The sequence below is a fragment of the Opisthorchis viverrini genome, assembly GCF_000715545.1.
Source record: "Opisthorchis viverrini unplaced genomic scaffold opera_v5_40, whole genome shotgun sequence".
Classification (NCBI taxonomy): Eukaryota; Metazoa; Platyhelminthes; class Trematoda; order Opisthorchiida; family Opisthorchiidae; genus Opisthorchis; species Opisthorchis viverrini.
The window spans coordinates 1,930,671-1,952,355 of NW_008751694.1; the positions used below are offsets into that span (position 1 = coordinate 1,930,671).

The 21,685-nt window shown below is 43.9% G+C and overlaps 1 protein-coding gene across 1 annotated transcript in view; it reads left to right on the forward strand.

The window, feature by feature from the left end:
* The window catches only part of T265_02906 (hypothetical protein), a gene marked incomplete at both ends in the record, with an annotated part of 36,112 nt that overhangs the window by 9,251 nt on the left and 5,176 nt on the right, over positions 1–21,685 (forward strand). Inside the window, 4 exons of the mRNA XM_009167259.1 lie at positions 1,913–2,556; positions 11,374–12,471; positions 14,917–15,246; positions 19,896–20,310. Coding sequence (XP_009165523.1) covers positions 1,913–2,556; positions 11,374–12,471; positions 14,917–15,246; positions 19,896–20,310 — 2,487 coding nt within the window. The remainder of the gene's footprint in view (positions 1–1,912; positions 2,557–11,373; positions 12,472–14,916; positions 15,247–19,895; positions 20,311–21,685) is intronic.

A 21,685-nucleotide genomic window follows, 5' to 3' on the forward strand; every position in this document is an offset into this window, starting at 1 on the left:
CAGCGCTTTCTGGCGGACGTCTAACTGTTTATCGCTCTTACAGAGGATCGTGTTGACATGTGTATGTCAAACTCTGTGCAAACTGCACAGAATGCGTGCTTTCACGGTTTTCTTCCCGAACGGCTATTCTCCCTTTTTGAAATGTATACCTCTTTCTAACCAGTTGCTGACAATTCAACTGTTTCTCCAACCCGGTCAGATGACTGGTTTTTGAAGCTAACCACACATTTACCACAGTTTTTATTGATATATTCGACAAATCCCTTGAAGTACGCTTAAAATGACGCTAAATATTCAGTGTCGTGTTAACTTATTCCCGTACTCCCCAATACTAGTGTTGATAAAGTACTGGGTTAAGGTCACCATGTTACTGTTTCAACAAAGGCGAAGTCACCCGCTCACTTTCATAGTTGAAAAGAGACTTCCCGATTCTAGCGATACGAAACCTAAAGCTGCTATCCCATACTATCCGGCGGTTCCCCAGTTTAGTCTGTTAGGAGCTATTCAGCGTTCCTCGAGATTTTCTAATATCTCGTCTGCCAAACTGATTGTTGGATATGATCAGGCCTTGATTCCGTGCACTGAGTGTGAGCGATCTCAAGATCAAGTGCCGATTTTGGTGCGGATCCACATTTATGAGCATCTACCGATAGTTTTTTCAGGTGATTTTCCCTTTATGACAGCAGCCTCACTATCATCAGATGCGTCTTTCCGGGTCTCAGTAGTTTATCCAATGTGAATCCCCATTTAGGCTATCAGTTGATTATCATAGCTCCCTATCCTGCTCCCTTAGAGGTCTCTATACAGCTACTGCTGAAACGGATTCTCGTAAATGTCTCAAGGAAAGAGTTGGCTTTTCTCCGCAGTGCTTAGAGTCAGGTTATGCTTAACGAGATACCTTCAGGGTTTGGCTGTTGAATTTCGTCTGTGTTGACAGCCTTTGGTTGCGGCAGCGAAACGTCAGGTCTATAATATTGATTGACGGATGGCTATTGTGACTGTGTAATGTGTGTTCGTGCCAACTGTGGTGCAGTTGTGTATGCAACTACCTGAATAATAAACAGCATATTCCTATCTCCTTTTCGTCCATGATTTCTGACATTCGTAACCACTGGTTCAAATTTTTCAAGAATCTGTCGTGACCAGTCAGCTTGTAGCAGTACTTCGGTTGATCCTCATCATCTTAAGAAAACCACTAATGGCAAGTAAATCCACCACAGGAGCAATAATCATGGCTTGTGCACATGTGCAAAATCCTCCGATGCTCTCCAGTCGCGCTCTCCATCCAGAATGTACGATCAAGTGAACTCCGTTACCACTGCTGGCCGAAGTCACAACCGGATGTGGTAGCAACAGATTGAATTCAGCGCCACGAGTATTTGCCCTAAGTGTCTGGAATCCCGAGGACGCGTATTGGATTCTATTGTCCGTGATTCTATAAACTGAATTTTGGTGCCGGATTTCCGAGGTGAAGGGGTGGGGCTGACGTCGTGCGCCGAGTTCGATGTGTCCAAGTCATCTGAGCTGGTGAATCCGATGTAAAACCGAGGGAATAACTTCAACGAACAGTTTTATAAAACTTGTTGAGAGCCACGCATGGCGTTCTAGTAAACACCTGTTCCCCACTTTACACACCTTAAATGATAGGGTACTGACCTCGCCCCTGTACATTGGAGCATAACGCACTCTACCTACACAGCAGCATGTAACTATGCCCCCGGAAGGTGCTGTCTGCAACAAGTCCTTCCGGTTTCAATGGAGAAACCATTGGTATTTTTGCTAAAGGAGCATGCTCTTATTGTTAGAAACCGGACAGAATTTTGAAAATCTTCAAAATACTGGGTTTGTTTAATCCAACATGCACCGCTGAATTGTATACAGAGTGACCATTTATTTTGTTTCACCTCCCAAGCTGCCAATCGGAATATTGCACTTCCCGCTGCAGCTGCCTTGAAAGTTGGCACGTCTGTGAGTTCTACACAACCTCCGGGCAGCAATATAGTCTCCAGTGGGGGCGTTCCTTCGTCTACTGGAAGTCGTCAGTTGCGCATACTTGGTGTATCTACGGTATCACCCTCCCACCCGTTGTCATTTACCGCTCCTGCCACTACCGAGTCGTCGTCCACTCCGGAAACCCCTGTGGACAGTGAAAGAAAGGTGGGTTTCCTGAACGATTTTCTCCCCGCTTCCCTGTCCATTTTTTCTCTTGTGCATTATACTTGTCTTATTTTGTTGATCTTCCAGGCAGAGCTCAGTGTTACTTCGCAGTCAGAAGACTTTATTCCCTCGCTTCTTGCCCGGGCATCTCGTCTCGGTGCTATGCTCGACGTTGATTTAGACGCAGATGAAGTGCCTCCCGAGCCGCAGTCTGATGCGGACGTCCCTCAGTGCGCAGCCACCACTGGCGATTTTCCTCAAACTGATGGTATGGACTCTGAGAGTTGTTGGACTCAGTTGAATCGTGATGCCTATTACGCGGAATCCAACTCTCCATCATCTGTTAACGCCTCATGTAACACACCAGAAACCTCAAACTCGGTAGAGCTCCTTCCAGAGGTAAGTGGGCACACTGAGTGATCCGCCTTAGTCCTATCCGGTGCGATAGCTTTGATAGCTTCTAGCGTGCCTCCTCCGGAATTCCTCTGATTTCATTTTCCATCTTCACTCGAACAATTTTCTCTGGAGCAACCGAAAGTCAGAATTTCATTATCCGATCGCAGTTCATATATTGTCCTCGCTACAAACGAGCAATTGTGGCATCCGAGTGGTTACTCGTCCACGTGGTCAAAACAAACTTGCAATCGTCTGCAGTAGATGTGGTCACAGGACCATTGTCGCCTTTACTTGTGATCAGCCTTCATTACAACTGTTGTTGCTTCAGTTCAGTTTTATCAACTTCCTTTTTGCCGTTAAGAGGTGTAATAAATGGCGTATCTAGAACATGTTAAACCAAACCAACTCTTATTTTTAGTTGCGCCCTGAGTGCGGACTACTTCAGTGGAGTAAGCCTTCGACAAGCACCAGGGAATACGACAGTCACGCTGTTCAAGGTTGTGGATTATCTTAAGACCTCGATTTCTTATCAGGGTTTGATGCCTGGATTGGGGGCCGGAAATACCACGGCTGATGCTCTACGGTCACCATCGGTAACTTTTCAGTATGTCTGCCATGTTGGTTACCATGACTGTTACTTCGCTGGTATGCAAAACCAACTTCCAATTCACTGGTTCACTGGCTTCAGTGACGAAATTTAGTTTGCAGTCTCATAAGTCATCTGGAAAGGCCCGTAATGTAACAAGGCCAGATGATGTCGTGGAGCTCGCAACCCATTGCAAGTTCACGACTTTCAAAACGGTTGGCTGCTGAAATCCAGACATGTTTCTTAGAATTCAGATGATTCTTGTTAATTAATTGCTGTGTTGCTTCGGTGCCACCAGCAGCTTTCTTGTTCCTCAGGTAGTGTGAGTAACAACCTGTTTGCTCGTTTCGATCAAACTCTATCGCTGCTGGCATATTCATAGCTTTCTAATTTAACTTCTGGATGGTATTATTGGATCCTAAGGTAATATGTCCAGTAATGGTATCCTGCGTTGTGGAAGATGTCGTCGCATTTGAAGGGACTAAGTGAATTTTATGGTCTCTGCAAATGGTTTACGTAGCCGTTCCTGCAAGAGGCGAGTAAATTCGTGTGCCACAAACCAAGCTACATCCGACGCTACCTAACTCGTATCATTTCTTGTGTTTCAATTCTACGCCCCGCACGCTTTGCATCCTGTTTATACAGAGTACCGCTGGTCTGAAGGGCGGTCAATTGTGGGCCATATTGGGCCTATCCTCACATCCGACTACACTGCGACATCCCGAAGAACCAACCGAATTCGCTGCAGCCGAATCCGAAAAACCAACAGCCCACGAGAAATGGGATCAAGCACAGCTGCCCGATTACAGCAGTGACGACCTATCATCAGAGGCGCCAGAACCCAAACGACTTCGACTGTCATCCGGTCTCAATCCAGCCGTTCATTCCGATTGCAAAGGCTTACTCGATAATCCGGTCCGCTCAGCTGAATTTGTTCAGACTGAAGGCTACCTTGCTGATGACTGAACAGTTTGTACACACTATTAATTCAGCATTGCTCTATCATCACCTTCCTACGGACCCTGCTACTCTTCCCGTCAGATGGTTGTTCTATTTCTACACAATCTACATTCTCCCGGAATTCGTCACCTTACTTCCAATGTTCTACAATCGAAAGGCAGCCCGTTAGGTACAATGACTGTTTAGTGGATAGCCTTCCTCCAAAGTAATGCTTTATTTTTGTGCTCAATCACTCCCTTCTCATTAACTTTACGTCCACACTTGTTTGCGCACGTTTTTTCCAAGCAGTTGACATTTTGATCCCTCAACATCATTTCATTATCGTCTTATATCCACTCCTTCCCCTCAGGTTTCCGTAATCACCGGTTCGGTGCGTTTACCGAACACCAGCCGTATACCTACACGTAAAGCTAGTTTCTGTGGCAGCCTTGTACAGTTACTGTAATTCATTCCAATAAAAACCATTTTTCGGTTGCCACTTATTCACCTGCCTCTGCACCCTTTCAGCCAGATTCTGTCCACTTTGTGTACTCATCCGGTCTTCTCTCTGCCCTTTCCAGAGCCCTGGTGTAATCTGGTAGATGCAAGTTTGTCTATGATTTCTTGCATCTTGTCAACTGTACACTTCTCTTGATATACGCGTGCGTTGATCCTGAACGATTGTCAGCACTACACAGAGCATTTTGAGGTCTGTACAGACGAAAACGCTTGGCAACCAATTCGATTGTCAAGTATTATGATAATTGCCAACTTTTGGTACCCCCGAGTTTTACGGATTGTATGGTATCATTTGAAATTTTTTCTCATTTGGTCATCCATGATATCTGTACGAGTAAAAAGTATAGTAAACGATGTTTCATAACAGTTCTCACTTCTGGACACGTTCTCCCTTATGATTGATGTGATGCTAAGCCACTTGGGTAATATGTGTACCACTGTTTCCTTTTTCGTGTATATATAAACGGTTTGATTCATTTCACAAGAGATTGATAAGCAGTCGGTAGCTTTTCATTTGGGCAACGTTTCGCTTTTGACACAAAAGCTTCATCAGGCCAAGTGAACAGGTTACCAAGTTGGCCGGATTTTAAGGCAGACGGGGACTCAATCAGTAAGTCCTCTTCAGATTATCACACTAGATCAGTGTTGAGTGTCAATTAACGGCTCTTGTCGGCTAGTGTGGTTGCCAATATCTGTCATTGATGGGTTGGAGGAGTTTCAAATTACTTCCGATCGGCTCTTGTTCCTTAATCTTTCACTTCAAGGTGCTTCACATCGGATGCCACTAGTAGATTTTCCTTGGTCTTCGGGTAATTGTGAGTGTTGCGACGATCTAGTTGGGGTGGGAGGGGGTGGGTAAGGTCCAGTGGAATCCAGATGATGACTACTAACACCAACACGTGTTGGCTCGACTGACCCAAAACCGTGCTCCACGCGCATACCAGTTCCATGCCTTCTATTCTGTTAACACTGGGATGCTTGGAGATTTCTACTGCCTCGGCTGTCAGTCTCTGTGACGTGGACCGTACTCCTCGCCTCAAAACCTCAACACGCGATTGCCGAGTTTTTCAATAACGCTTGATATTCATTTGCGTTTCTTGGCGGCCTGTTCATTTTTCTACTGTGCTCTCCGATTTTGATGTGTAGTTCCCTGGTCATCTGTCCTGTATGGGCTTTGGTGCAATCGTTACACTTAATTTTGTAGACAGTCCTTGGTTCTGTTTGCCCGGAGGCGATCCTTCAGTTGCACCAGTATAGAGCGCAGTGTCCCCTCTCTGGAAAGCTACTATCATGTTAGCCGTGTTTAGAATTCTTCGAATGACCTCCGATTTCCCTGGTTTATATGGACTTACAGCAATCCAGATCCATTCCTTGTTGGGATTCGTTACCGGTACTAACACCCTTCGAAGTTAACGCCTAATCCAGCTAGCTGGATATCCACTACCCCGAAGTTTGTTCTTTACTTCAGTTTAGGCCGCTGACCGATCAGCTTCTTCTGTGCACAGGGCCCTTCCACGCTTAAACATTGATGGGACAACACTGGCGAATACCGACTTCGGATGGGCGGACGAGTAGTTCAAAAATGCCCCAGTGTCGATTGGCTTCTCATACACTGTGGTCTTTAGTTTCTCCCCAACCTATTGTATCATGCTGTCTGGAATGCCAATGTACCCAAGGTTGACGCTATCTCCATACTAAATTTGATGTGTGAACTCAGCTAATTCAGATAGTCGTAAAACTCACTAACCTTATTTCACTAACCTCATTCACATAACTCCAGAATACCTTGGGTGGGTATGGGAATGCGCCTAAAGCTTTCTGTTCTAATTCTTCCATAAATATATTTGTAACGGCATTCATTGTCTAGGAACCATTGACAGTTCTATCCGCCCGGAGTGGGTGTGCAGAGCGGTATGAGGTAGTAGTTAGTGTGCTCGAAATCATAAGGATCGCGAAAAAAGCCATACAGATTATTTAAATTTCTCCGGATAATGACGTGCTAAAAGTTACTCTACGAACCTGTCAGCTTTCTACTGCTATCACTATTATTATGCTATGATTACTATCAAAACTAAAGTCTTCCATGACACTACCACGGGAGATTCATTTGAATATCAGTTGAGTCTCCCAACAGCGCGAACTTAATTAGCAAATGTTTTTACCGCTGCTACTCACTTTCTTGGTTAACAGTCATAGAAAGCATCCAAAGTTGTCAATAAAAAAGACTCAGGTTAGAACTTTCCGCGTTCAGAGAACCTTCCGAATTGTGACAACTCATGGCCCGTTCTGCCTAGTTTCTGAAGTACTCATCTGTTGATTCAGTCGGTTGATCTGACCCCTGATTGGTCACTGACCTTTACTTAATGTTGGTTGTTGGTCGGTTCGCCGAGCTCGGCAGTTGGACTGCAGTTGGATTGGATTACTCAACCAGCATTCGAGAATTAGCCGCCTTCTGTCAAGGATATGTTCCGTTTCGGTGGAGCGCAGTCACCAATCATTCTTACTGGATCTCAACCGATGGGCGTAGGTGGGTTGGTCACATGGCATTTTGTCTAACCGATTGTTGATCTCAGGAAAATCATCCACCAAGCAGTTTGCGCGTTTGGTAACTTTGAATTAGGTGCGATTCCCGGTGCAGTGGTTTTCCGATGAATATACTTTTCGAAAGTTCACATTGAAGAGCGACTACCTTTGCTGTAAATGTTGTAAAAGACCCATAAAGTGAGCACGACGTGCATGTTATCCAACCACGACCACCATCGTCTGAGTTAGCCATAATGACCCTGTTGGCAACCCTGACTCCGAGGCCTGACTGAACGAGGCTGGTCAAAACAGCCGAATTGTTGGTTGACTTTGGATGAGGTGAAAATAATCATCGTCCAACTGCAAGTGATGGTTGTGATAAGTGGAATCTCAGGCATGTTACTTCTGGCGAACTCTGTTCACCCATGCGTACTATCTTGACGGAAAAACTGAAACTCAGTCCCAATCAGGGTGGTGGGGCGGGACAGCAACCAGTAGTTTTTTTCGATCCTTTTAGTTTCACTCCCACTGTGAGGAGGTAATTTCCACAGTTTCAAATAATTTTGGAAGACGTTTTCTGGGTAACCAAACTACCATAGGTTGATTAGGGCAAATTCCTCGTCAATTAAGTGTATAATGAAGGCAACTACGATTATGATGCTGATCAATTCGGCCAGAATTACAGCACTGGAAACAGCGACCAATCCCATTTGATAGATTGAATGTTGGTACTTAATCAGTTTTGGTGGAACAGGTCTGTGCGAAACAAAGCAGTTTCCATACTACTTATATACGACCGAATAATGGTTACTGTAATTCCGAGTCTTTAACAGAAAAATGGGATATTGGGGGAACACACACACAAGGTGGTGGCTGACGGGCTAAACTGTCATGGACTCTTCAGGAGGGTGACATTTCTTGGGAAGAGCCACCTAGAATCATCCTGGATGCACGTTCGACTTACTACAGTGAACCGAATTCCCCCCTTGGGGAAATTCGTCCGACAGAATGTTTCTCACGGGTCTTCTGAATGTTTTCTTTAAGGAGGAATGACCTGCTTTTGTGTATAAAAATCTGGTTACTGCTGAGTTCAACTATTGCAGCGTATCCGATGGTTTACTGAACCTTTTGAGAGGAACAACAAATGTACCTGTGCCTTGCCATAACTGACTTTCAACTAACTAACTTTCAACATGAGATTTATGTAGTTGTCATCGTCATTCATGAAAATAATCAAGTCGCAACTCCCGGAGCTGTCGCTTTCGATTAATACCTCTTGGCGCGCGATGTGGGTGGGTTTTACGGATTCCAGGTGGGCATAGCGTTTGTCTGGTATCAGCACTATTAATTCATAAGTTTTCGCAGATAAGAAACGCAAGAGCGCTACCGGTTGTCTACTGCACCGCGGAAAAGGTTAAACCTTTTTAGTGGGAATTTCTTCCTGTAATGGTGGCCATTCTAGGCTGACACGCCGGTAAGCACCATACAGCTATTGCATCCCTACTGGAAAACAACAGCAGTGGGCGTTTCATGAAGTTTCAGGGCCACTTAAATGAGGTGCGCATTTCTGATGATTCCTAGTAAGAATGAAACAGTTTCTCTTGGCTTTTCAGCCTAGACTGGCTTCATTAAGGACGAAATCTCAAATGGCAACTCCAAAATATCAAAAAGGTTAGACCATCTCCAGCATACTAATGTCAGTCTTCCAATGTGAGCCATATACAGGCGATGGGTCTGTTCAAAGTGCTGTTCATTTGTTCATCAGGTATAGGGAAGAAATGGAACAACAGAGAGGACTATGGCGTTTCCGGTGGATTTGAAATCTACGAGTTGAAAGTTGTGATAGCTGCGATGCAAGACCCTAATTGCCTGTGTGGCTATGCAATACGTGTGAATGCCGCTAGAGTACATGCACGCGCCTCGCAATTTCCCAATCGGAACATGGCTCAGTAAACGAAATCGGTGTTCAAACGAATTTATTTCGCGTATCTTTTAAATCTTTTTGACGATTATGTCCACCTTTCGCACTTCGCCCTTTAAATGCATTTAGAGCATTTACCCCGTCAAATACGGGTAAGGTTTAAGTTAAGAGTTCTTCCTGGGATAAAGCTCTGCAAATGTGACGCTATGTTGTCTCGAATGTTTGAATACTGCTCCTTTATATTTCAGTCCATCAAATAGTTACTTATAGATATTTGCACATTCCATATTCTGCATTGTTCTAAAATTTTGTTTGCGTTGTCTAGTTACCGTACAACATGATGTACAAGTCCTCAGTCCAAGGAAGGCCTTATTCCTTGAAGACCATTGTGTAGTATCGCTTAGCTGATTTTTATCGATTACAAGAAGTTGACCGTTAGCCAGCGTTTGCAGCACTTTCCTTCGCCACATCCGTTTTTCAGCACCTAGCCGGCTAGCAAATGGCGTTTGTTCAAATCAGCCTAAACGTTTAGTTTTAAAACTAATCAGTCACGTGCAACACTGTACCACTGATCTTAAATGAGACCAGGGAAAACGGTATATCAAGTAAAACCTTGTCCCTAGTACATCACCATACCGCACATGTGACCAAAGATCGGACTAAATAACTGGTAAAAGGGCACGAAGCAATCTTTTGATTTGTAGAACTTGCAACGAGCAACACTCGAGGGCAGCAACACTTAGTTCCACGTCAGATAAGCGATATCGGAGAACTTCGGGTCTCTCCTGTGGGAAATTAGACCGGAATCTTCTAAAACTGACCTGAACTTTGGTTCGGTGTCAACAGTATTCTGAAATTCAGTAGTAGCCTAACTGAATATGGTTTCTCCTGAAGAAAAGTCTATCCGGAGGAGTAATCCTACTTCACTCTCATTCTTCGTCATCTCCTGTTCGTCAGGCAACCAACTTTCTCTGAAGTTTATGTTTATTGAAGGCATTTGATAACTGTTTTAAGCTAACCCTCCACCCCAGTCACGTCTCAATAATCCGCTCAGCCGAGACATCCTCTCCTCGCATAAATCATTTGATCATGCCTGACAGGAAAGTCTACTGGGCCTCTCTAGACGAATGGTCTGTTCGAAGAGAGTTATCATGTCTACATCTTCACGTTGGTGTGCACATTCATTTCCATTAACTGGCTTCAGCCCCTAGTGTTCGTAGCCTTTTTCACCATATACAGTTTGTATAGGATGGAATGTGAACATTCCATCATATAACGTGTAGCCAAACCCGTACTGTTGTCTGAACGTGTTCCAGATGTGTAATTGTTGAGCGCTTTAACAAACTGATTTCTCTTTTTATTGGACTGGTGTACTGGCGCATTTCTGTGATTGAGACTTGTGACACCTGAAACTGAGTGACCACTTTTCGCTGTTGCGTTTGGCTGATTGGGCGCTAGCTTATGTGATTCCTGAGTGTTGATTAGCGATATATATATATATATATATATATATATATATATATGATGAGGCTGGATCAAACTCAGGCTTCGTCCTGCAGATCGGCTAGCTGATGTGGTAGATCATTTTATTTGCCTTGGCTGCTGTACAGGTTTCCGTAGATTGGCCAGAAACAACGTCCCTTCTCGAGTTGCGAAGGTCGGGGCAATTTTTTCCAACACTTGACACCGTCGGCAAGGGGTCAGTTTAGCTGTCAAGGATGGAGTATCCACTACCACGGGGCAACACATACTGCTCTATGAATCATAAGCGTCATCTCTATGCAGGGTTGTGTTCTAAAACTCACTGCTTGCTTGTCTGTCTCCGAGGCATTGGCATGATCTGTCGGGAACATCGGATTAGCAATCTTGAGGTCGTTTTGGGCAAGAGGAGCTTTGGTGTGCTGGATGATCTGCTCATAGGTTATGCTGGCTAGGATACGTAACTCACATGTCAAAGAACCGCCTACTTCGCAGTTACTAGTTTCATAGAGGTTGTGCTTTCTTTTGGTTGTTTGACAGGTATGCCAACAAAGGGCAGTATAGATGAACAAATTCGTTTTAAAGAAAGCAAGATCCTTAGCTGCTACTTTCAGTAGTTGTTTGGTTGGATTTATTCATCGAGCATTCTGTTATCCTGAATCGATTGGTAGCTTTTTCAGTCACGTTGGGTGTGTGGTTCCTTATCTATAGGCTTAACGCTGTAATTCGTAAACAGCCTATCATTTCCGGTCACTCAAATCCCTAATTTTCGTTGATGTTTTTGTCTTTCGGTATATAATACCGTTGCAGTGTCACTCATCTGATTACTCACGTCTGTTCCTTCTTGTTTTAGGATCCAACATCGAGGTGGCAGACATTGAAGGATCTGCTAACCTACCTGAAGCAGGTTGCCAGTTCATTTGTACACTGCGCTGCCTCAGATGAGCCAGAACCACATACACTAAAGAAAAGTTTCGCTCCCGATTGCCATCTACTGGATGCCTTACGAACTGTACGCCAGCTTGGTGCCTCTCTGTGTACACTAGGCGAGGAACGCGGTGAAACAACCGAAGCGTTAACTCTTACCTTGACCACCGTAACGAATTTCTTGGATGCTTTATTATTGGTGTTATTCAAGGGCAAACAAGTATCCGTGCATTGGTTGTCTGTCGATGCCTCTATTCAGTCTTCAGCTGCACTTGCACTGTCCATTAGTCTCCAATGTTTGTCGAACACTTTGGCCGCATTTCAAACGCTGGATATTGAATACCCTTCGACCACTTTGATGTCCTTAACCGCCGTTGTGCTCTCCGGATCGAGGACGCGATTGTTACTCACGCAAACAATTCTTCATTCGTTCCAATCTGTAACAGAAGAACAGCGCCATCGAATAATCAGCTACTCCAGTTACTTACTTTATTCTCTTCTCCGTGCATTTCATCAAGTTGGACTGTCAGACTCTGTCAAGAATCTCGTCTGCACAAAATTGATTCATGAGCCACTAGTGTTTAGCTCTCTGTGCCACTTATCGAGCCATGTGCTAGTGATTCAGGAAGGTTTTTTGAGGAATACGCGCTTGCATGTTCAACTATTGCTTCATCAAGTTGCGGATACGCTAGATAATTATCCGTGCCGGGAGCCTGACCAGAGGAGCAGCTCCGTTTCGCTAGACGATGTCCTTCAAAGTACGGGTATTGTCTTGTGGCTGCGACAGCGGGCTGCGCAAGCTGAATTCCAACAATCACAGACAAATAGTGGCAGAGTAGTGTCTCTTCCACATACTTTACCTGCCTGTCTCTTGTTTTGGCATGCCTTTCTCCAAGAAAGCGACCAGACGGCTGCCACTATGGGTGTTATTCTTGACTATTTGTCTCAGAAACTGAAGTTATCCTATGATTCGTGGTTCCAAGCTCTAACCACAGCTGTGATCACTGCTGATGATCCACAGGATGTGAGTCTAACACAACAATATATTATTTCTTTGTGACGTACTTTTCGATTTACTGCCGTTCTAACATATAGTCTATTGCAGCGTTTCATGAGGTTGCAATTCAATCACAAAACATCAATCATTTCTTGAGAAAAGATACGAAAATGACTTTATGTCCAGGCAAACTAATCCCGAATTCGCATGACCGACTTGTTTAATGGATTCGTTTTCCTCCCGTTACCCATAGTGTAAACTGTGACGTTTACCTACCACGCGAAAGGTCCAAATGACTCTCTATGTACTTGGTTGGAAACGTTGAAAGATATGGCGGTGAATGAGATATCAATGGAATTCAGTCACTTTTTATTCAGCTAATCTGACTAATTGTTCGATTTGTTGGAACCTTGGATGTAAGTGATAGGCTAGCTCTAAGGACCTTTTCCCTGTCTCATTATTGTTTCGAATATAGGGCTTTAATCAAGTGAACATGGTTGCACGGCAGTAAAGCACAAGTGTCGCTCTCGATGACACAAACCTTTATATAATTCAGGCTGGGTTACTTTCAACATTGGTTCATGCTTATTTCTGTCGCACGTAGTTTACTGTGAAAAGCTATGTCATTCTCTTTCTTATCTAAGTCCGCTTCAAGTGTGGAATCATCGGACACACTAAGGACATCACTCAGTGCATGGGGCATTTGGTTCTACGCTCAAGTCTCCTATATAAAGTAATTAAGACAGGCTGCTCTTTCTCTGACACTGGACTCACTTGTCATTGATGTATCCTATATCAGAAACAAAAATCCAAGATGCCAGAACAATGATTGAAGTAACCGTCCTATCACTCTGCGCTAACTTCCGGCTGCGAACCTATGGCAGTCCAGAGGCTGCGGTGACAGGCTGTGCAGGGGTTGCTATCGTCCGGGCGGTAGGATCCTTGATTGAAGGAGTCACACAAGCGGGAAGTTGATCCACGTCTGTCGTGTCTGCTTCAACTTATTGTAGCTCTGCCACCATCAAAGACATGTTTCATGACACCCTTAATGCCCCGTTGCGGCTAACTGAGAGCTCAGGCGTCATTCCGGTTGCCGGAGATCTAAGTGCACAAATGGGCGGGCTAGCGCATTTGATATTCGATTATGTGGCTGTAACGGGTTGAACTCGGTAGGTGTTGACGTTGACGAACGATTTCTTGAGCTGTGCAGCACCACTTCGGAAATAGCGGAAATCATCTGGCCACATGGTGTCCTCCAGCGGCATGCTGGCCACAAACTCACATTGATCATATTGTCATCAGTTACCGAACCAATGACCGGCTGCTGCTCGTTTTTGAACGCATTTGTGGATTCCGATAACGCGCTTGTCCGGAGTCACTTTTCCCCTCGTTTTCCAGGGCCGCATAAGGTTCGGACAAATTGCTTAGCAACCGAGAGACTGGCAGGTCCGGATGCTAGGCAAATTTATCAGAATTTTTATCTGGAGTCTCTTCTAACTGTTCCACCATCAGATGTGAATTTGTACTGGAAGAAGATCGCCACCTTTCTGCTTGTGACACGGAGGTAACAGGCCCACCGAAGCAGTGGATATCAAACCAAACTGTGGTAGTTTTTAAAGCGAAATATCCCCACCGGTTCCTCTAACATAATTTGACCCGAAAAATCGTTAGACGTCGATTGTAAGTAAGTGGTCGAGCTGTCCGTGAAGTCTAGCGAACACGGAATACCAAGGAAATGGAAGAGGCCCAAAAAGCCGGGAATGCCCAAAGGTTATTTCGGTTGATCCGTGCGACTCGTCTTCGGAAACAACCTGTGAGCAAAACCACCAACATTCAGAATGGAACGATCATGTTGAATAAGGAAGAACGCCTCGACCGTTGGTCCAAATACTTCGAACAGCAATGAAACTGGTCTCCAGCTGCCACTCATCTGGAACCCACAAATGACATAGAACTTTGGACAATGAACGTGGAGGCTTATGACCGCACATGTTCTCTCAAGTGCCACCAAGCTTCTTTTTCGGATTGTTCAAAGATGTGGTTGAAGTCCTCAGTCAGTGCTTGTTTGATCTGTTCCCTCTACAGTATTGTCAGAAGATAAGTATTAGAAATTGCAAGGGCTAGTTCATTTCATATCACAGACTCATACAGAAGCTCAAACTGAAAGTTTGATAATGTGGATCTCTGTTTCTACGTTCTGGCCTGTCATCTATGGTCTATAGTCACCGTTCAACTCAGCTATCTTTCACTCCACAGGACACTTCGAGTACTATAATCGTATGGATTATCCTTTATTGTGAATTGACTGTAAAGCCACATATATCTTGTATTCAGTAAATTGTATTCCGTGTTGAATGGCCCAAGAAACACGGTTGATCAACGTTTACATTATTGAGTGCAATAGTATATGCACTCCGTTTTGTTTGGTCTAATTTGGATTTCCATTTTATGCCTTTTGCTCTTTTCCAATAGCATGAATTTCCCTATGCTCAGTTGCGAGGGCTCGTGCACGTATTGGCCGAAGCGATTTTTTCCAAAACACGTTATGCCGATCCTCTGAGCGGGAGCTCTACTCCCATTTCCTGTTTTTCACAGGAATCAGATGCTTTTCAATCACTCATGGCTGGTCAAGGTGTACAGCTGTGGGACTGTTTATGTGACCTACTTGTTATGCTAATTGTGACCTCCAAGCACTTGGAAGTTCATTTTGCTGCTTCCAGTTCATGGATAGAGCAACATCCCGTGAGGACAGTTGGGGGTTCCAAGTGCACCGTTTACCCATCACGCATAGCTGAGGTTTTGGTAAGTTGACAGGCTATTCACTTCATTAACTGTTCCAGATAAAAACTACTGCTCCATTTCACATCGCTCATTAAGTCGACTGTCACCATCGGTTCTGTGCTACCATGTGTCTACCCAGTATAGAATGTGTGTACATGAAGGCTTTCTGTGGTTAATCCGTGGTTGACTGGAAAATCTGAATGGGACGCCAGCCCCTCAGTCAGGTACCCACTACCCAACCCCATCAGTGGATCACTTCTCTTTACGGCGATTTTAAACCAAGATTCTGTTCTGTCAGTGAAGCCAATCTACGTTTAAAGGGATATGAGCACTTTACAGCTATTTCATCCCTATTTGGAATCATCAGCAATGCGCACCTCTCTTAGAGAGCTAATCACCGCTGTTCAGCCGCTCGTCGCCGAACGATTAATTGTCCAACCACTAGGCGAAAGACCGAGGGTTTTGAACTTTGATTTTCGTAAGATGCGCACTGCTGATGATTCCCAATGAGAATGAAACAACTGTACGGCGCTTCTCGGCTCTTCAGCAAGAATTGCTTCACTAACAGAACGAAATCTCGGTTGAACATTGCCAAATCTCCTCACCCTATCATTAGTCTACGACAATTGCTTGGTTCAGAGCCTCTGAACTATTTTTCTCTGCTGCGAAACATACCAGCTTTCAGTAACATTTCCGTTTCTCTGAACAACTTACAAACTCATTCGCAAGATAACTAACGAGTACACATAGTACCACCAGTTTTAGGTGAATGGGCTGCTCGGTAAACACACTCCAGTAGACAAAGTTTTTTTGTTCTATCGTACAGGTGTACTTTAGTTTCTTCTGATTGCCCCTGGGTAACCAGATTTCTTAATGAGTTTATCGCATAGCTTCCGAAGCGATTATGGGCCGGTTTGATCGAATTCCGCCACACTCTGTTATTTCATTTTTTAAATTTAGATTTAATGTCTAGTATATAACACATCGGTGTCACACTTTGTCACGTCAGCTCGGCCAATCACGTGAAGTCGTGAATCACCCAATTAGCTCACCGTAGGTACAATTGATGAAACCATTGTTCATGACGTCATCTTTTTTTCAAAAATAGACTGTAATATATTTTTCATTGATTCTATGCATCTATGCTCATTATCGTCAAGATCAATTCCTTATCATTGTGAACTATAGTATTGGTTGTTCTGGGTCTATCCACCTACATCCGCAAGTTTTCAGCACTGAACGAAGTTTGCAAAACCGGACTAGTATTTTTCCGAATCGGAATTAGCTGCGGTTCGGTGCGATACACTTCTGAATTCGGATACCTCCCAGTTTATACCGTACATAGGATGTCGTATCTACAGGTGTCGAGTTGTTTTCAAATGAGGACGGTCGCAGTTCCTTCACTCGTTGGATCCACCGGTATCAGAGCTTCCAGCTAAATTACTTTCAAACCATGATAATTGATCATGTTAACGGTGACGTTCTAGTTGGCGTTCAGGCAACATACAAATAAACACGATCAACTTTAGCACGCAGTATCAAGGGTCGATAACAATGTAAAGACCTCAAGAGACATTTATCCGACAATTGCCTGGAACTACAAAATACTGAGCAAACGTGAATCGGATTGGGAGGAATATGATGCACACTGAAACTAACGGCCGCGGTGCTTACGAATGGCAGAACGAATATTTTTAGAGATAAACACTCATTTGCCTATTTAGTTGGTGTATTTAGTTTGCGAGATCCCTTGTTTTCAGCCGAATATGTTGTACAAAAGCTGCCTAATGTTGGAACGATATTCACTAACTTATGCCGACACCTTTGGCTGTACGCCTTGGCTGCCAAGTTTTACAGCGGAATAAATGATTGTCTTAATTAAGGAATTTTTGCCTAAATATTTCCCAATAAGCTGTGCGTGAGTTGAGCCCTGGCGTGATTTCTCCAGGCTATTGAAAGGCAGTTTCAGTCTATCCTATAGCGGGAATGACTGCAGTCATTTAATGAAAGGACAAGAACCTCTTAGGTTTGACAAGGGTCGCATGACTAGGCGGCAGGTAAGTTGAAGGTGCTTTAGAAAGAACTTCCCTTGCTCCAATGCCTTGGATCAGTCATACTACTGCAGTAGCGGAGCACGCGTAAGTTAGCATACAATCGCCATGCGTCTGGTTTTCAGCATTCCCTGTAACTTCCTTTGTTCAGTACCATAGCATACTGTAGAAAATAGATTGCTTGGTCCTTTAGGAATTGTGATCATACCTCGAATTTCTCATAGCATGGTTAGACTCGAAAAGACACGTTAGCATAGCGAGATTGTATTGTTCAACGGTTGCTTTTAAATACTTAGCCTGTTTGTCCTGTTCAATGATGAAATGAATTCGTACGCCAAAATACGCTATAATTTTTCTGTATCATAAATCAGAACGAATGAGCTGTCAGTGAGCAAGGAGGATCACGGCAGTCATATGTTTTGACTTGTTGTATAGTTTTTCTAATGATTTCTTATTCGCTCCGTACATTAAAAGGCGATTGTTTAATCCTCTCCAGTCCTACTGGTCTTTTTCACCATCTGGTGCAAACTTTTGGTAATGAGGTGGATTTTGATTATAAAAAGCCGTGAGAGTCCTATTCTTACTTTCATTCTCCTATATCACAGCCCACAATCCATCCAACATCGGCTTTCTCCTTGTGCCAAGCAATTGGTTTCCAGCAAGACTGTATCCGCTGCCTCACAGGATTATTGCACCACAATCCTAAGCTATCCATCTCTTTGGCCTCTCATCGCGTAGACAAATTCCCACTCTGTCTTCCCGAGAACGCCTGCACCGCAGCATTCGAGGCTCTTCTGGACGCAACAAATAAACAACCGGGAAATCCATTCGCCCCCGAATGGGCGGTGCTGGCCATTAGGCTTGCTTTGAAGCCCAATACGAAAGATCCAACGGCACTTGAAGGGGCACGGTTGCTTGCCAAGCGTTTAGGTGATTTGAAGCTCATCCGGTGATACGATAACTTCATTCACATGTACTTTGTGTATATACTTTGTGTACTGAAATAGAATTTCTATCAAACGTTATTGCAGGACTTTTTCTCTGTAAACCTCGAGGATGTATTCTGAGTAACACAAAAGCCAAAATCACGCAGATGAAGATGGTGAAACTTTTAGAGCAAATTTATTTTGGCGATTATTAAACGCTTTAAGTGTTGCTTTAATAATTGGGTTTAAATTAGAAAATTGTGTATCATATGTTGGAAAGTGTAGTCCATTGATGCCTTACCTGACAGGATAATAACAGGGTTAGTTTGGGGAGATTGATCAGAATTCGCCAACTACATAGTGCGCCCAACTATTGAGCTCTCAAGCAGGTGAACTCGACAGTGGAATAATTTGAACAAAGATTTTCATACTACACATCGTGTGAGAAATTACCCTAATTTGTTAAATGTTTGCCCAACCGGCCATGCCATGTTTTTATCTCAGAAACCCAATAGTTATGCCAGGGGACTTAGTTTGACACCCACCATTTCTCATGCCAGTTTGGTCGTTAAGTAGAGCCAAGAGAAACGTAGGCTCCTTGTCCTCTTGTTTATGGATTGTGACTGGTCCATATACATTGCAGTAGCACACAGGCACCTTTCTGCTTCTTTGCTGTTTCAACTAAATATTTTGACACTCTCTGGTCGTCTTATCGAGATGTGGCGTTACCCAGCTCATGATCGCTGCAACTTTGAAACATGCTTGACAACACTGGTATCACAGTCAATAGCAAATCTTGAGATATCTTAGGTTGGAGAACATCGGAAATAGCAAATTCATCCGGGGATTGTCCGTTGATTAACACAGATAAGCTGTTTTGTTTGCTTCATGCTTAACTTGGTGCAACTTTTTGTTAGATAAAATATGCGACAGTGATTTATCAGTGTATGATGACAAGCAGCTGATATTCATAATCCCTACCTAATAAGTTTTTCAACAGGCATGTCCAGATTTATTCTTGGTTGAAGGTTTTTTCCAACGCGCCCTAACAAAACCGGGGCAACAGCTAAACTTGAATTAACCACAACCTCATTCATGGATGGACTCGGTCTATGTAGATAGGATATCTTATTGACATCCCGTTGTCGGTTCTTACCGTCGTCTGCCATTTCGTTTACTGTTGAACGTTTATGGGATAGATCCCATATGTTTCTCCCTTTCGAATTCCTAAGTAAATGACATAGTTAACCAAAAACCCTTCCGTCGCCATTAGACAAGCATTTTCACGTGAACTTTATACTCCTGATACCAAAGTAAGCAACAATCGCATTTAGCCACATTTTTTCAAAACACTGGCGACGGGCAGGATCTCATTAACCAAACTTACATGGTAACTTGAATCCCAAATGATGTGTACACACTGGCCATGAACAACTTCTATTGTGAGGTGTACCATTAGTGCGCTTTTACTTTTCTTGCTTTGTTGAGTTACACTTGTGGATTCCTCATTTACTAATATGTAATGTGTTTATATGGATTCATTCACTTACGTGGTATATCGAACCCACACCACCACTTCAGAACTTTGCCATTATTCGCAGATGGTCCCATACCAGATTATCTGCGTAGAATTGTAGGGGACGTATTTTACACCGTTTAACTCAGTCTGTTTTTGTTCTCCACTTGCAGCCAGTCGCGTCAAAGGGCAATGAATGTAGTGCCCAGATGCTTCGGTTTACGTAGTTTGAAGTTCACCAAGATGTTGCTAGCTACGGCCTATCTCGGACGGACTGCTAGCAACCGCCTATCGAGTGACATGGCACAGTCCACCGCTTATGATCAGTCCAAGGAATCAGCTGTTGGAAACGAGTTATTACAGCGCTATTTTCATAACAGTGTCCTTCAGTGCAAACTGAGGGAGCTGGTTGAGATTGCAGCTGCGGAAGCTCAACTTGGTCGTTGGCCCAGTGCTTCACACCCCAGTTCGACCGAGGTGGAACCTTTACAACAGCACTTAACTGAACCATTACAGCGACACTTGAATCTCACTCTTCCAGGCGTGCTAAAAATTTTACGCTTCGTGTGTTCGATCAGCCGCGAAACGCTAGGTTTGTGCTGTTTCGTGTGCACGACTCTATCCGTTTTGTTTACCTCGTTCTGGTACTTCCCTAGGTTGTCATGCAATCAACCGTATTCATGTTAGCAGCATAATCCGAACCCGCAATCTTATCCTTTTGTAATGGTAGGTATATTCTATACCAATTATGCGTACGCGTGAGGAGAACGTTCCAACATGGGGGACAGTGGTCTGCTTGCTTTTCGTAGGCTGCTGTATGATAAATGCACGTGCCCAGTAGAAGCACAATTGCCGTTCACCAATCTTCCACCACGTGAAACCGTCGATTTTCTGCATAACCTAAGTATCTCGAGGAGTGCTCAACTTGTTGCTGCACTGAGGAGTTCTCAAGGGTTTGATTCTTCTGTGCACTGAGAGAGTCACAGAATCGACAGGGAAATTGATGGAATAGCCATGAACAGTCCTTTGCGTTTCTCGACACCAGAAATAAAGGTCACGTTTCTGAGTCCAGAACCTAGCAACAGGCGAAGGCTGGGGACCATTCGTATCTGATCGTAAGCAATCGCAGTTAGCAATTGGTCAACACCTTTCGGTCACAGGTCACCGGGTTTATCTTCCCCAGCGTTCACCATTCTGTTTAGCCATCAGAACTCGCGTGTTCTGAAGTTTTTTGAGGCCTCGGCAATCAGTCGATTCAAGCCTTCATTGTGTCCAAAAGAAATTCGATGCAGTTGATGGATTTTCTGGGACCCAGTAAGCATACCGTTTCTCTTCATTGTCTGCTAATCCTCTTCTTTTATAGACTATAAGGATTTCGTTTTCTTGTCATCGGTGATTTGGTACGGACCAGCCAGTTTCCACCTTTTTATTATTTGAATTTCCCTATGATCTACCGGTCGGGTGTTGTATTATGCATGGTAGACTCCAGTTCACAAGCGGTCACCTGGTTGCCCTATCCTTCGGAGTGATATCACCACCTTGTCTAGTTTTGTTACTTCAAGCCCCTGGTGTACGTTATCCGTCTTTTGTTCAGGTACCTACATTAAAGAGCCATACGTTTTGGAATCGCATGAGTTTCCTTATGTTTGGATCCATTCGTGAAAAAACTGTCACAATCGGGTAGTTTCGTGAGAACCTAGCAAATGGTGACTTTCCTAGTCTGTACCCTAGCATAGTGCTTTACGGTGGCTGTACTCACGCTTTGTTTATTTTATGCCATCCTAAGATTTTATCAGTCTCTCAAAAAGCACGACTTTTTGAACGTTTGTTTACATAAGTTGCCATATGCGTGTACTGCAATTACCATGAGAAGTATTCCTGTCGGTCTAAATATTTTAGGTGATTTGAAAACAAGTTATTGTATTTCTGACTATGTATTCCCAATATGACTTAGCTCCTCACTAGTC